Below are 17,417 nucleotides of genomic sequence, written 5' to 3'. Positions count from 1 at the left end.
GCCATATAGAAAGTAAGAATGCTTAGCACAATCTAATTCTATATGAAAATAAAATAAAAGATAAAAATAAAAATTCAAAAATTCAAAAATTCAAAATAAAAATAAAAATTAAAATTAAAATAAAAGTGAAAAATATAATAATAAAAATATAAATAAAAATAAATATAAAAATAAAATAAATAAATAAATATATGTATAAAAAAACAAAGCTAATTCCATAAGAAAAGGTATAATGCTTAATACCAAAACAAAAGTAAGAATGCTTAGCACAAGCTAATTCCATACGGAGAGGAACAATGCTTAGCTCGAAGGTAGTGCCAAAAGGCAAGTAAGAATGTTTAACTCCAGTTAATGCCAAAAGGAAAATAAGAAAGCTTAGCACAATAAAATTCCATAAGAAGAGGAATAATGATTATCTCAAAGCTAATGCCAAAAAGAAAGTAAGAATGCTTAGCTCAAAGCTAATGCCAAAATTAAATAGGAATGGTATGCACAAGCAAATTACATAAGGAGAGGAAGAATGCTTAGCTTGAAGCTGATGTCATAGGGAAAGTAAGAATGCTTAGCACAAGCTAATTCCATAAGAAGATGAACAATGCTTAGCTCGAAGCTAATGCCAAACGAGATGTAAGAATGCTTATCACAAGCTAATTCCATAAGGAGAGGAATAATGCCTAGCTTAAAGCTAATGCCTAAACGATTAAAATAATGCTTAGCTCAAAGCTAAAGCCAAAACTATAAAAATAATGCTTAGCTCAAAGCTAATGCCAATAGGAAATTAAGAATACTTAGCTTAAGCAAAGCTAATGCATGAGGAAAGAATTATACTTAGCACAAGCTAATTCTGTAAGGAAAGGAAGAATGCTTAGCTCGAAGCTAATGCCAAAAGGAAAGTAAGAATGGATAGCATAAAGCTAATGCAAAAAGGAAAGTAAGAATGCTTAGCAGAAGCTAATTCCATAAGGAGAGGAAGAATACATTGCTCGAATCTAATGCCAAAAAGAAAGTAAGAATGCTTAGCACAAGCTAATTCCATAAGGAGAGAAACAATGTTAGCTCAAAACTAATGCCAATACGAACGTAATAATTCTTAGCTCGAAGTATTGCCAAAAAGAAAGTAAGAATGCTTAGCATGAAGCTCACGCCAAACGGAAATTAAGAATGCTTAGTACAAGCTAAGTCCATAATGAGAGGAACAATGCTTAGCTCAAAGCTAATGACAATAGGAAAGTAGTAATGCTTAGCTCGAAGCTAATGCCATAAGGAATGTAAGAATTCTTAGCTCGAAATTAATGCCAAACAAAAAGTAAGAATGCTTAGCACAAGCAAATTCCATACGAAAAAAATAAAAAATAAAATAAAATAACTTAATGTATATAATAAAAAAAAAGTTAATTCCATAAGAAGAGGAATAATGTGCTCGAAGCTAATGCCAAAACGAAAGTAACGAGAGGAACAATGCTTAGCTCAAAGCTAATGCCAAAAGGAAAGTAAGACTGCTAAGCTCGAAGTTAATGCCAAACTGATAGTAACAATGCTTCGCTCAAGGTAATTCCATAAGAAAAATAAAATATAAATATAAATAATAAAAAAAAAAAGCTAGTTCCATAAGAAGAGGAATCATGCGCTCGAAGCTAATGCCAAAACGAAAATAAGAATGGTTAGCACAAGCTAATTCCATAAAGAGAGGAATAATGCATAGCTCCAAGCTAATATCCAAAAGGAAAGTAAGAATGCATAGCACAAGCTAATTCCATAAGGAGCGGAATAATACCAAGCTTTAAGCCAATGCCAAAAGGAAAGCAGGAATGCTTAGCTAAAAGAAAATGTTACTAGGAAAGTAAGAGTGCTTAGCACAAGCTAAGTCCAGAAGAAGAGGAATAATGCTTAGCTCGAAGCCAATGCCAAAAGGAAAGTATGAATGCTTAGCACAAGCTAATTCAATAAAAAAAAGATTAAAAAAATAAATAAAACATAAATAAATAAACTATAAAATATATATATATATATATATATATATATATATATATATATATATATATATATATATATATATATATATATATATATATATATATATATATATATAATTCCATAAAAAGAGGAATAATGTATAGCTCGAAGCTAATGCCAAAAAGAAAGTAATAATACTTAGCACAAGCTAATTCCATAAGGAGATGAATAATGCATAGCTCGAAGCTAATGCTCAAAAGGAAAGTAAGAATGCATAGCGCTAGCTAATTCCATAAGGAGCGGAATAATACATAGGCTTAAGCTAATGCCAAGAGGAAAGTAGGAATGCTTAGCTAAAAGATAATGTCAATAAGGAATGCTTAGCACAAGCAAATTCCATAAGAAGAGCAATAATGCTTAGATCGAAGCCAATGTCAAAAGGGACTGCTTAGCACAACCTAATTCCATAAGGAATGAAATAATGCTTACCTCGAAGCTAATGCCAAAAGGAAAGTAAGAATACTTAGCTAAAAGTCAATGTCATCAGGAAAGTAAGAATGCTTAGCACAAGAAAATTCCATAAGCAGAGGAATAATGCTTAGCTCGAAACTAATGCCCAAAGGAAAGTAAGAATGCTTAGCACAAGCTAATTCCATAAGGAGAGGAATAACGCCTAGTTCAGAGCTATTGCCTATACGATAGAAAGAATGCTTAGCTCGAAGCTAATGCCAAAAGTTAAGTAAGAATGCTTCGCACAAGCTAATTCCTTAGGAAGAGAAACAATTCTTAACTGAAAGCTAATTCCAAAAGGAAATTACTATTACTTAGCTCGAAGCTAATGCCAAAAGGAAAGTAAGAATTCTTAGCAGAACCTAATTCCATAAGAAGTGGAATAATGCTTAGCTCGAATCTAATGTCAAAAGGCAAGTAAGAATGCTTAGCACTAGCTAATACCATAAGGAGAGGAATACTGCTTAGCTCGAAGCTAATTCCAAAACGATAGAAATAATGTTTAGCTCGAATTTGATGCCAATAGGAAATTAAGAATGCCTAGCTTAATCAAAGCTAATGCCAAAAGGAAAAAATAATGCTTAGCACAAGCTAATTCCGTAAGGGGAGGAAGAATGCTTAGGTCGAAGCTAATGCTAAAAGGAAAGCAAGAATGCTTAGCACAAGCTAATTTCTTAAGGAGGGGAACAATGCTTAGCTCGAAGCTAATGCCAAAAGGCAAGTAAAAATGCTTAGCTCGTAGCTAATGCCAAAAGGAAAGTCAGAATTCATAGCACAAGAAAATTCCAAAAGGGGAGGAATGAGGCTTAGCTCAAAGCTAATGCCGATACGATAGAAATAATGCTTAGCTCTAATCTAATGCCAAAAGTAAATTAAGAATGCTTATCTCAATCAAAGGTAATGCCAAAAGGTAACAAGAATGCCTAGCACAAGGTAATTCCATAAGGTGAGGCGGAATGCTTAGCTCGAAGCAAATGCCAAAAGTTAAGTAAGAATGCTTCGCACAAGCTAATTCCTTAAGAAGAGGAAAAATGCTTAACTCAAAACTAATTCAAAAAGGAAAGTAACAATACTTAGCTCGAAGCGAATGCCAAAAGGAAAGTAAGAATTCATAGCACAATCTGATTCCATAAGAAGAGAAATAATGCTTAGCTCGAGGATAATGCCAAAATCAAAGTATGAATGCTTAGCATAAGCTAATTCCATAAGGAGAGAATCAGTGCTAAGATCGAAGTTAATGCCAAGAGGAATATAAGAATGCTTAGCGCAAGGAAACTCCATAAGGAGAGGAATAATGCTTAGCTCGAAAGTAATGCCAAAAGGAAAGTAAGAATATTTAGCACAAGCTTATTCCATAAGGAAATGAATAATGCTTAGTTCAAAGCTGATGCGAAAAGGATAGTAATAATGCTAAGCTCGAAGCTAATGCTAAAAGGAAACTAAGAATGCTTAGCACAAGCTAATTCCATAAGGAGAGGAACAATTCATAGCTCAAAGCTAATGCCAATAGGAAAGTAATTATGCTTAGCTCGAAGCTAATGGCAAAAGGAAAGTCAGAATGCTTAGCTCGAAGCTAATGCCAAAAGGAAAGTAAGAATGCTTAGCACAAGAAAATTCCATAAGAAAATAAAATAAAAATGAACAGAAAAATAAAAATAAATATAATAATATAAATTAAAAAAAAATATTAATAAATAATAAAAAAAAGCTAATGGCATAAGAAAATGTATAATACTTAGCTCGAAGCTAATGCACAATCGAAAGTAAGAATGCTTAGCACATGCTAATTTCATAAGGAGAGGAACAATGCTTAGCTCAAAGCTAATGCCAATTAGAAAGTAATAATTCTTACCTCGAAGCTAATGGGAAAAGGAAACTAAGAATGCTTAGCTATAAGCTAATGCTAAACGGAAAGTAAGAAAGCTTAGCACAATGTCATTCCACAAGAAAATAAAATTACAATTAAATTTAAAACTATCATAAAAATTAATATTGAAAAAATTAAAAAAAAAGTTTAATACAAAATAAATAAATATAAAAAATACATAAATATATAAATAAATAATTAAAAAAAAGCTAATTCCATAAGTAATGGAATAATGTTTAGCTAGAAGCTAATGCATAAATGAAAGTAAGAATGCTTAGCACAAGCAAGTTCCATAAGGAGAGGAACAATGCTTAGTTCGAAGCTAATGGCAAAAGGAAAGTAAGAATGCTTAGCACAAGAAAATTCCATAAGTAATGGAATAATGTTTAGCTCGAAGCTAATGCTTGACGAAAAGTAAAAATTCTTAACACAAGCGTATTCCATCAGGAGAGGAATAATGCTTAGCTCGCAAGCTAATTCCATAAGGAGATGAATAATGCATGGCTTAAATCAAATGCGAAAAAGGATAGTAAGAGTGCTTACCTCGAAGCTAATGCCAAAATGACGGTAAGAATGAGTAGCACAAACTAATTCCATAAGGAGCGGAATAATGATTAGCTCCAAACTAATGCCAAAAGAAAAGTAAGAATGCTTAGCACAAGCTAATTCCATAAGAAGATGAATAATCATTAGCTCGAAGCTAATGCCAAAAGAAAAATAAGAATTCTTAGCTCAAGCTAATTCCATAAGAAGATGAATAATGCTTAGCTCGAAGCTAATGCCAAAAGGAAAGTAAGAATGGTTAGTTCGAAGCTAATGCCAAAACGAAATTAAGAATGCTTAACATAAGTTAATTCCATAAGGAGAGGAATAATTCTTAGCTCGAAGCTAATGCCCAAGAGGAAAGTAAGAATGCATAACACAAGCTAATTCCGTAAGGAACGGAATAATACATAGCATTAATCTAATGCCAAAAGAAAAGTAGGAATGCTTAGCAAAAAGCAAATGCTGAATAGAAAGTTAGAATGCTTAGAACAAGCTAATTCCATAAGAAAAGGAATAATGCTTAGCTCGAAGCTAATGCCAAAAGTAAAGTAAGAATGCATAGCACAAGCTAATCCCATAAGAAGAGGATTAATGCTTAGCTCGATCCTAATACGAAAACGAAAGTAAGAATGCTTCGCATATGCTAATTCCATAAGAAATGGAATAATACATAGCTCGAAGCTAATGCCAAAAGGAATGTAAGAGTCCTTAGCACAAGATAATTGCGTAAGAAGAGGAACAATGCTTAGCTCAAAGCTAATGCCAATAGGAATGTAATAATGCTTAGCTCGAAGCTAATGGCAAAAGGAAAAGTAAGAATGCTTAGCTCGAAGCTAATGCCAAATGGAAAGTAAGATTGCTTAGCTCGAAGCTAATGCCAAACGGAAAGTAAGATTTCTTAGCAGAATCCAATTCCATAAGAAAATAAACTAAAAATAAAAATAAAAATAAAACTAAATATAATAATAAAAATAAAAAATAAATAAAATAAATAAATATATAAATAAGTAATAAAAAAAAACTTATTCCATAAGAAAAGGTATAATGCTTAGCTCGAAGCTAATGTCAAATCGAAAGTAAGAATGCTTAGCACAATCTAATTCCACAAGAATATAAAATAAAAATAAAAATTAAAAAAAATTAAAAAAAATAAGTTAAAAAAAATTTAAAATAAATAAATAAATAAATAATTATTTAAAATAAATAAATATATATATATATATATATATATATATATATATATATATATATATATATATATATATATATATATATATATAAATAAATAATTAAAAAGAGCTAATTGCATAAGAAAAGGTATAATGCTTAGATCTAAATGTCATGCCAAAAGGAAAGTAAGAATGCTTAGCACAAGCTTGCACCATAAAAGGCGAAATCCCTCGCCCCCAAGGCCCCGACGATCCCTTGGCCCGACAAGGATTGATGGAGGGATGTAAATCATGGTAACTCAACGGCCGGTTAAGGTAGCGGACCCGGACCTGGTGCCCACAAGGAGCCAACCCTCATTGGAGTTGAAATTCTCACACTGCGGCTGCCAGGATTCGATCCTAGGACCGTGCACCAACTTACCACCTCCGGAACCAGTTGAGCTAGACCCATGAGGGCTGCTTAGCACAAGCAAATCCCATAAGGAGAGGAACAGTGCTTGGCTCGAAGCTAATGCCAAAAGGAAAGTAATAATGCTTAGCTTGAAGCTAATGCCAAAAAGGAAAGTAAAAATTCTTAGCACAAGCTAATTCCTTAGGGATCTTTACAAATAAGCCCATTAGTGGGTATTTATTCATAAAGAGATCCAGATAATAAACTCTTCTACAAAAACGTCCACACATGGTCTTGATTTTTGTGAAAGACTAAAATAGCCCATCATACTTTAATATGCTCCAATTTCATCCTTTAATTTAATTTAACCTCAATTTGACCCTAAATTTCACAAATTATTCTATTTTAACCCAAAACACATTTTTATGGACAATTTTGTCCGTCACCGCCGTTCACCGCCGGTCAACCGTTGTTCACCGCCTGTCTCCGGCGTTGACTTTTTTTTTTTCTTTTTCTTCCTGATTTTTCCGCCACCGGTTTTCGGCGTTGATCGCCGGTCTACGCTGGTCTCTGGCTTTGACTTTTTCGATTTTTTTTTTCTTTCTTTGTGTAACATCTTTTTTTTTTCGTTTAAACAACAATGTTGCTGTGATTGACAGTAATATTAACTATATTACTGTTAAACACAGTAAAATTAACTATTCTACAGTTTAACAAAGTAATATTGCTATATTAATCTCTAGCATTGTAATATTAGCACATCAAAACTCATTATTATTATGCAATAGAGTCATATTACTCTGTTGACCGTTCAACAAATGTAAGCATAATAAAAAACAAAAAGAATTAATATTATTGTAAGTGACAGTAATATTACTATAACAGCAGTAATATTACCGTCAATCACAGTAATATTTACAATAATAGACAGTAATATTAATACGTTACTTCGTGAATAACTCAAACATACAAAAAATATCCAAACAAAATAATAATATTGATGTGGTTGACAACAATATTACTGTAACTACAGTAAAATTACCGTCAACCACAGTAATATTATTGTGTTTACAGTAATATTACAATAATAGACATTAATATTATTACGTTACTACATGAATAACTCAAACAAAACAAAAAACCCAAAAAATAATAATATTGATGTGCTTGACTGTAATATTATTGTGTATACAGTTATTTTACTGTCACTGACAGAAATATAATTACGTTGACTTGTTCAACAAATCAAAGAAAAATAAAAAAAAAATAATAAAAATAAAAAATAATAATATTACGTTAATTTACTGTCAACAGCAGAACAATTACATAAATGCATTGTCAACGGCAATACAATTACGTTAATGTCATTGACATTAAAATTACATTAATTTACTGTCAGTGACAACACAATTACGATCAACGTTTAGCGGCGGACGTGAAAGAAAAGCAAAAAAAAAAAAGTCAACGCCAGAATCCGGCGGCGGAAAACAAAAAACAGACCAGAAAAAATAAAGAACGAAAACGTCGGAATCCGGCGGCGGAAAAAACATACGAGAAAAAAAAAATCAAAACGTCAACGCTAAAATCTGGCGGCAAAAATTTTAATTTTTTGAAAAAAAAATGATTTTGAAAAAAAATATCAAAATTGAATTTTTGTGGTCAAACTTGATTATATTGGGGTTACAATTAAAAATTAGGTATAAAGGGTTGGGAGTAATTTTGTCATATACATGAATGTTTCCTTTATTTATAATAAATATTAAAGCGATGGTCTTATTGGTGAAAGAGATATAGCCCCTAAACCTAGAATAATAAATACGCTTGGTTAGGGACCTATGCACCAGAACCCAAATTCTATAAGAAGAGAAATAATGCTTAGCTCAAAGCTAATGCAAAAATGATAGAAATAATGCATAGCTCGAAACTAATGAGAAAAGGAAATTAAGAATGTTTGGCTCAATCAAAGCTAATGCCAAAAGGAAATAAGACTGCTTAGCACAAGCTAATTTCGTAAGGATAGGAAGAATGCTTAGCTCGAAGCTAATGTCAAAAGGAAAGTGAGAGACTTAGCACAAGCTAGTTCCGTAAGAACAGGAAAAATTCTTAGCTCAAATCTTATGTTAAGAGGAAAGTAACAATGGTTAGCTCGAAACTAATGCCAAAAGGAAAGTAAGAGTGCATGCCAAGAGCTAATTCCGTAAGAAGAGGAAGAACAATTAGCTCGAAGATAATGCCAAAAGGAAAGTAAGAATGCTTAGCACAAGCTAATTCCACAAGGAGAGGAATAATGCTTAGCTCAAAGCTAATGCCAAATGGAAAGTAATAATGCTTAGCTCGAAGCTAATGGCAAAAGGAAAGTAAGAATGCTTAGCTCGAAGCTAATGCTAAACATAAAGTAAGAATGCTTAGCACAATATAAATTCCACAAGAAAATAAAATAAAAATAAAACATTAAAAAAATTAAAATAAATTAAAATAAAATGACTAAATAGATATATAAAATAAATAAATATATAAATAAATAATAATAAAGTTAATTGCATAAGAAAAGGTATAATACTTAGCTCGAACTTCATGCCAAAACGAAAGTAAAAATGCTTAGCACATGCTAATCACATATGGAGAGGAACAATGCTTGGCTCGAAGCTAATGCCAAAAGGAATGTAAGAATGCTTAGCTCGAAGCTAATGCCAAAAAGAAAGTAACAATGTTTTGCACAAGAAAATTCCATAAGGAGAGGAAGAGTGCTTAGCACTAGCTAATTCCATAAGGAGCGGAATAATACTTAGCTTTAAGCTCATGCCAAAAGGGAAGTAGGAATGGTTAGCTAAAAGCTAATGTCAAATGGAAACTAAGAATGCTGAGCACAAGCTAATTCCATAAGAAGTGGAATAATGATTTGCTCAAAGCTAATGCTAAAAGGAAAGTAACAATGCTTAGCACAAGCTAATTCCATAAGAAGATGAATAATGCTTAGCTCTAAGCTAATGCCAAAAGGAAAGTAAGAATGCTTAGTTCGAAGCTAATGCCAAAACGTAATTAAGAATGCTTAGCTTAAGTTAATTCCTTAAGGAAAGGAATAATTCTTAGCTCGAAGCTAATGTCTAAAAGGAAAGTAAGAATGCATAACACAAGCTAATTTCATAAAGAGCGGAATAATGCATAGCATTAAGCTCATGCCAAAAGGATAGTAGGAATGCTTAGCAAAAAGTTAATGCTGAAAGGAAAGTTAGAATGCTTAGACCAGGCTAATACCATAAAAAGAAGAATAATGCTTTGCTCGAAGCTAATGCCAATAGGAAAGTAATAATATTTATCTCGAAGCTAATGGCAAGAGAAAAAGTATGAATTCTTAGCTCGAAACTAATGCCAAGCAGAAAGTAAGAATGCTTAGTAGAATCTAATTCCATAAGAAAATAAAATAAAAATAAAATAAAAATAAAAATAATATAATAATAAAAATAAAAATAAAAAATAAATATATTAATAAATAATAAGAAAAAACTACTTCCATCAGAAAATGTATAATGCTTAGCTAGAAGCCAATGCCAAATCGAAAGTAAGAAAGTTTAGCACAATCTAATTTCATAAGAATATAAAATTAAAATTAAAATTAAACTGAAAATTAAAATTAAAACAAAAAAAAATTAAAAAAATTAAAAAAAAATTAAGAATAAATAAATAAAGATTTATATAAAATAAACAAATGTATAAAAAAATAATAAAAAACGCTAATTGCATAAGAAAAGTTATAATGCTTAGAACGAAAGCTCATGCCAAAAGGAAAGTAGGAATGGTTAGCACAAGCTAATCCCATATGGAGAGGAATAATACTTAGCTCGAAGCTAATGCAAAAAAGGAAAGGAAGAATTCTTAGCACATGGTCCAGATTTTTGTAAAAGACTAAAATAGCCCGTCATACTTTAATATGCTCAAATTTCATCCTTTAATTTAATTTAACCTCAATTTGATCCCAAATTTCACAAATCATTTAGTTTTAACCCAAAACACATTTTTATGGACAATTTCATCTGTCACCGCCGTTGACCGCCTGTCTGCGGCGATGACTTCTTTTTTTTTCCCCTTCTTCCTGATTTTTCCTCCACCAGTTTCCGGCGTTGACCGGCGGTCATCGCCGTGTTAGTTTACGTTTTAAAACGTTTTAATTTTGGTCCACTAATCTTTATTTTAATTAATTAAATTGTGGGTAATTCAAATTATGGTATTAAGGTGATTTTATGGTAATTGATTTGTAACGTTGAAGGCAATAAAAGACCATGATGGGTGGGATTTGTCTTCTGCCGTTACAAATCAATCGTGGCCCTCTTCTCTCGTCTATAAAAGCACCCACAACTCTTCTCCTCAACCATCAGACGCAATTGAGAATTCCATCACTTACAGAATATTAGTGAGTTGTGATATTAGAGAGATAGAGAGAAGAAGGTGTGCTACGAATAAAGTTCTCACAAAGAGATTCGAAGGAGGCCTGGCTAGGCTCGGCTTGTAGATTGCTATCGTTCATCGTCTCTATCGAAACCCATGGCGAACGGTATGTCGATAATCTCTATTACGTGATTATATTATTAAGATGAATTTAATTTCAAGATTCTGTGATTAAGATTTTCCGCATAAAATTAAATAAAAATCTTTCAATTGGTATCAGAGCAGGGTTTTGAAATCAATTCATCTTAGAACTCAAAATTTGTTATATTTTCATCTTACGGCCGTATGATTTCGTGGATTTAAATTTTGAGATAAAATAATTGTTTTGTTGTGTGATTATATATTAACTAGTATTTCACCCGTGCGATGCACGGTGAACACCTTCGAGAACAAATTTACTATTGAACAATTTAGGATCGTAAAGAAAAATATTTCAAAATAAATATAAAACTAATATAAGCAAATATGTTGTTCAACAAAAACATTTGGTCCAAAGCAACATAATATTTGTTTATAACATAATGCATAAAATATTCCGTTCAACATGTCTTCCATATGAGAATGCTAGAACTAATTAAAGTAATTGAATCAAACGCACTGCACCACCTCGTTGGTCCGCTTAAATCTAACAGTACATAGTAGATAACCTGCAAAATTTACTTACTTCGCATGAATTGAGTTCAATGCATTCTTTATGAAACAACAATGACAATAATGCGTAATCAAATAATATTTACATTACATTACTTACCAAATGCGAATGCAGCGAATATGCTAGAAATACAAAATCACGTGCAAACATACCTAAACATAAAGAGGATATACACACATTAATAAGACTAAATATCGTTATAATAATATAAATAGACGGTAATTTACGACATATACCTTCATATGCGCTGAAATACTTCTTTGTAAACAATGTTGCTAGTTGAACTCGACAACCCACCGGATTCGGACTTGATTAGGATCTTTATGCCAGATCTACTCTTGACTCTCGAGAGTGCAACGTACAACTGACCGTGGCTGAATACAGGTCTGGGTAGATACAAACCAACGTGAGAAAGTGTTTGACCCTGACTCTTGTTGATGGTCATTGCAAAGGAAATCATCAGTGGAAATTGTCGCCTCTGGAACTTAATTGGCAGAGTAGAGTTCGACGGGACCAACGTCATTCGAGGAATGAAAACAACATCACTGGTATTTTTGCCAGATAGAACCTTGCAGCTAAGAACATGAGTTCCCATTCTAACAACTTGAAGTCTGGTTCCATTGCAAAGGCCTCTCGCCTGGTCGATGTTTCGTATGAGCATAACAGGAACATTTTCCTTGAGTTTCAGCCTATGTGAAGGGAGACCGGAGCAAGACACGGTGTTGAGGAATTCGGTCGTATAAATTTGAGCATTCTCTTCCGAACTCATCTCATCATTGCACATACTATCCGCACTGAGGTACAACTTCTCTTCGCCGGGAAGGAGGGAACATAAGTATTCGTTGACAAACTCAACGCAGTCATTAGTCGGCACAAGCACCGCCCTCCCTTGGAAGTAATCGGGATTTGATATGTTACTCAACAAATCCGGATATACAAACTGCAACAACTCCAATAATGGATCTTTGGAATCGGGAATTAGCATGTCCTCGGGAATCAACAGACGCTTCACCATCGTTTTGCTCTCCCGCCTCCCCATTACCGATACTCAGTATCCAATCAGCAAACTCCTTTACTTCTTCAACTTCCGATGGATTAGAACTTGATTTAAGCCTCATATTCGTATGCAACTTAAGAACCTTACATTATTCCCAAAGCTGAGATGAGTTGATCGTAGCGTGAACAATGTCCTGCCTTGATGCCTTCAGTACAACAGGTAAAATCTGTCTAAAGTCTCCGCCAAGAACGACAACCTTGCCACCGAATGGTTTGGGAACATGCGTGATAGATCGCAAGGTCTTGTCAAGCGCTTCGAAACAATATCTATGCATCATCGGTGCCTCGTCCCATATAATGAGCCTGGCCTTTATAAGCAATTTTTCTTGTGGACTCTCCTGTGTAATGTTGCAGGAGGAACCATCGTGCACAATGATGGGGAGTCCAAATCTAGAATGAGCGGTCCGGCCACCGGGAAGCAGCAATGATGCTATGCCACTCGAAGCAACATTAAGAACTATTTCCCCCTTCGAACGGACAGCAGCGGACAACGTTCTCCATATAAATGTCTTTCCGGTACCTCCGTGACCGTAGAGAAAGTACATCCCGCCACAATTCTTCGACACAACATCCATGATGGCATCGCATACCCTTCTCTGCTCATCTGTGATAGAAGAAAGATATCGTTTCAGTTCTTTAGTCATCGCAAATACATCGTAGTCCGACTCATCGAGCACTAATCGGTTCTCCGTGTCATCCATCGACGAATCTAGTGGCATCGGCATAGAGTGAAAATTCCGCAAGCTCTTGCCGTTGCTCTGTAGGATCTTCTCGATTTCTATCAACGCGTAGTTCTTCAAACTATCATCCGATAGAGTCAAATCTGCAAAGGTATAGATAGTAAGACAAATGTGTTCCGGACAAATAATAACTTGTACAAAATTTTGTAAAATACCACAAAACTAATCGATACCTGGATTATTATGACGTTTCTGGTGCTTGTATGTAATATCATCAGACAAATTGGACCAACATTTCTCCCAAACATGTTCCGGTCTGCTCAAACTATTAGAAAGCAACATAACAGCGAACAACAATCTGAGGAAGTGTCCGTTTGCCCAACCGTATGCCTCTCTAATTGCACCAATGTACTCCTTGTCATCTTCCAACAACCCCAAAATATAGCACGCATCCCTAAACGTCGCGTAAACATTGCCACCCACCGTTCTGATGTCCTCGTAACGTTTGCACCCTCTTTGGACGTTGAGCAACAATCTAAGATAAAAGTCTTCTCCCTTTGTCGGGGGCACATTGGTGACTCTTCCAATGGCAAACCTCTTCTTTCTTGGCACCCACACCCGAGAATCATCCTTGTACACATAATGTTGGGGAAACTCTGCGTACCGTAACTCCCTAGCTGGTGGGTAGGTCTTGTTCGCCTCGAACCACGCCAAGAACATGGTTTGCCTCGCGGTTTGCCTTTCCAAGACACTCTTTAATGATTGGTTCTCATTGAATACCAACGGTTGATTGTCGGGGAGATGGAAACTCAATCTAATGACGGGTGGATCTCGGTAATGTATCTCAAATGCAAATATCCTCCACATTGCCTCGCACGCAGACAAATATCTGCAATCATAATACATTTTGATTTCATCACGAACAGCAGGATCAGCGTCCGTAGACGGAGGTTGGAAAAATATTGCCGTGACACGATCGTGTCCCTTGTTGACGTACTTGAACAAATACTTTATTGACTTGCTCTGGTTGCACAACTCAATATTGATGTGGGCTCGATATTTACTCAATAACACACGGTTGTAGGGAACCACAAATCCATTATCAAGAATAGTATTCTTCTTCCTAACCGTTCTTCCATCATCCCTTCTCCTATATACTGGGTAACCATCAGGGTCGGCCTCGGTTCGCTGTACAAACTTTTTTGGAAACCTCTTCGTACAAACGCCATCCTTCATGCACGGTGAATTCAAATTCGCATGGCCGCACGGGCCGTGTATCATGTATTTCTCTACCAAGTTGTACATCTTTCTGTCGGTTTTTTTGTCTGGAATTTCCGCACAGATCATCCTGTCGATGTCGGCGGAGCACTTAGGTTTGGCATCGTTATCCAACCACAACAATATATGTGCATGAGGCAGACCACGCTTCTGAAATTCTATAGTACACACATCTGCGTATAAAAATAATTACGTAAATTACGTAAATTAATATTCATACTTTAATACGATACTTGATGTAATGAATTTACTCGCAAAGTAATTTATTAAAAAGAGTTCATGACTTACGTGCTCTAATTCGTCCGAATATATGTCCCTTCTTGAAATCCGTCATCAAACTGTCCAACTTCATTTTGAATACGCGACATAGAATATCAGGGCGATCCTCCGGTCTGACTTGTATCATTGAGGACCCTTTGTATTTCAGGCCATTGTGGGTTGCATGTAATAGTTATAAATAATGATGGAAAACCAATCCAGTTACAAATTTGAAATGCGTCGACAAAATTATTGAACATGTACCGAGGTCCAGGAATGAAAGAACCTGGCAGAATTATGCGTTTTCCAACTGATTTTCCCTCAGTGTCCCCTTTGAAAAAACGTTCTTCAATGCCTTTGTACATGTCCACACGCAACTGGTCCTGGTTGTGCCTAATAAAATTCAACCTTTGCGACTCAATCATAGAATACGCGTCCACTCCAAGCTGTTGGAACAACTTTTTTGAATTCAGCAGTACTGGACTGTCGATGCTTCTTTTTTGGAAACGGTAAGCAAAGTATTCTCGCATGGTTAAGTTCTTTCGTTTTCCACTGTTACCTCGAAAAGATTCTCTCAAGTCAATATCCTCTCTATATCCATCTTCCCCGTAAGGAAATATGAGCGGATACTGGAACGGCAGGTACAATGGGTGCAGTTCACTAATGCGTTGCAGCTTCTTGGACTGAGTCTCAACCACAATGTCTCTAACACCCTCTTGCGTGTCAAAATCTCCAACTATCAACGCTGCTATCTCACTCGCATTAGGGAGATTGTAAGTCCTCCCATCGGTGCTACGACTCTTAACCAGCTTTAGCTTAACACCTTGCAGGCCTTCTCTCGAAAATCGATCACGGGCAGCTCTATACGACTGAGCAATGACGTTGTTCTCGTCGATCATATCCTTCAAGGATGCAACAATTTGAGTATCAAGGTTGTTCGAGCCATTTCCAGACCTACAGTAAAAAATAATTAAAGAATTACACTCGCCTCGAAATACTTCATATGTATTGTAAATGGGTGCACGAAAAATGAAAATAATTTTACCTGACAGCATCAATTCTATTGCGGACTTCATTCTCCGTATCGAAGATGTAAAGTTGTGCGAATTTAGGTCGTGCACCTTCCTCTGGTAACAAACTACCCAACAGGTGGTAATTCTGACCTTGAAGTAAAAATGTGTATGGTCCAGCACCCGTATTAATAGATGTTTGGACCTTTCCGCCAAGTGATGTGAAAGCAAACATCATGTTGTAAGAACGAAAATTGTCCTGAAAGTGTTTGCTCTGCCTATCCGTACCGAAAAGTAAATTGGAAAGAGTAGGTGGGGCATTTTTCATATAAGGCAGTTGTACTTTATCTTTGTGGTAACACAAAGAAAACTCGGGTCTCGATGTGTTCGTGTGCTTATCAAGGCGCCCAGCGTACCACATCATTGCACCACACGATTGACATTCATACGACTGATCTCCCAGATCGTCGTAATCTGGTATAGCGTAACATCGAATCAAATACGATAATGGCAAATTACAATAATCCATAAATTTGAAAGACTAAATAATAATAATAATAATAATATAACGTTTAAAGATTAAAAAAAAAGTTATTACCTTCATAATCAGCTGAATCATCGCTATTGTCGTCGTTGGAAACATACTCAGAATCTGTCAGCAAAAATATTTTTTTATCATTCACTGAAATTGGTTATTGTATATTAGAACAATGTATTTGGCAAACCGCGTGTTATTTAAAAAAAAAACAGTAATTACCTCCACTGTCCGATGTGACATCTCGTAATGTTTGAGAATCCTCGTCTTCTAGTATAGTTGGTGTATTATCCATACTTAATCCACGTGCAACCGATTGTATCCTTTTTTTACTCCTTGAAATTCTCTTTCCATGCCTGTACATTAAAAATGATATATATATATATATATATATATATATATATATATATATATATATATATATATATATATATATATATATATATATATATATATATATATATATATAAATATATTGCATTACTTAAAAAAATAATAATATTAACTACATAATGTAATAACGAACGTGCATATCAAAAAAAAAAAAAAATCACCTTCTTGTGGTTTCGTAGAATGAATTTAGAGAGTTAACCAGAATGTCATACGTTCCCGATTTAGGATCATAAGAGTGCCGGTTAGTATCTGTCCCGGGATAAAATTAAAAGTTAAAACATTTAATAAAAAAACGTTCTTGAATTTTATGTTTTGATGGTATAAGAAATATTAATTAACGAAATCACCTTCATAGGGTAACGTGCTCCCGTTGACGGTAGTATGGATATTTTGTTTCGCTAATATTGCACGATTTAGCTTGTCGGTTGTTGAAGATTCTACAACATTTGGTTTTTATATAGGAAATTGGATTTTTCTAGTTGTACTCGACGGGGTTCCAATGATAGTTTTTCCACGAAACGTCGCATGTGCCAATTGTACGTTTGCAACATTTAATCCCTGCACCTCATCCGTTTGTAGGTTTTGTACATACTTTTGATGACTTGAATTTCCTATTTTGTTAATAAGATGGAACAATAGAAAAAAAAAAAAAATTTCAATTTATAAATTATCATTT

The 17,417-nt window shown here is 34.4% G+C and overlaps 1 protein-coding gene across 1 annotated transcript; it reads right to left on the bottom strand.

The window, feature by feature from the left end:
- Positions 1 to 12,676: 12,676 nt before the first annotated feature.
- LOC105973390 (uncharacterized) lies at positions 12,677 to 16,643 on the bottom strand. Its single transcript, XM_012998411.1, has 6 exons — positions 16,571 to 16,643; positions 16,412 to 16,465; positions 15,849 to 16,287; positions 15,090 to 15,757; positions 13,501 to 14,718; positions 12,677 to 13,410 (listed from the first exon to the last, which is right to left on the bottom strand). Exons 1-6 carry the CDS (start codon positions 16,641 to 16,643, stop codon positions 12,677 to 12,679), a joined length of 3,186 nt encoding a protein of 1,061 aa, XP_012853865.1.
- Between the last annotated feature and the right edge of the window lie 774 nt (positions 16,644 to 17,417).

This window comes from Erythranthe guttata, chromosome 11, assembly GCF_056151865.1.
Source record: "Erythranthe guttata isolate IM_541 chromosome 11, IM_541, whole genome shotgun sequence".
NCBI lineage: Eukaryota > Viridiplantae > Streptophyta > Magnoliopsida > Lamiales > Phrymaceae > Erythranthe > Erythranthe guttata.
Note: the sequence above shows the minus strand (reverse complement) of the source record. Positions and strands in the feature narration are given on the sequence as shown.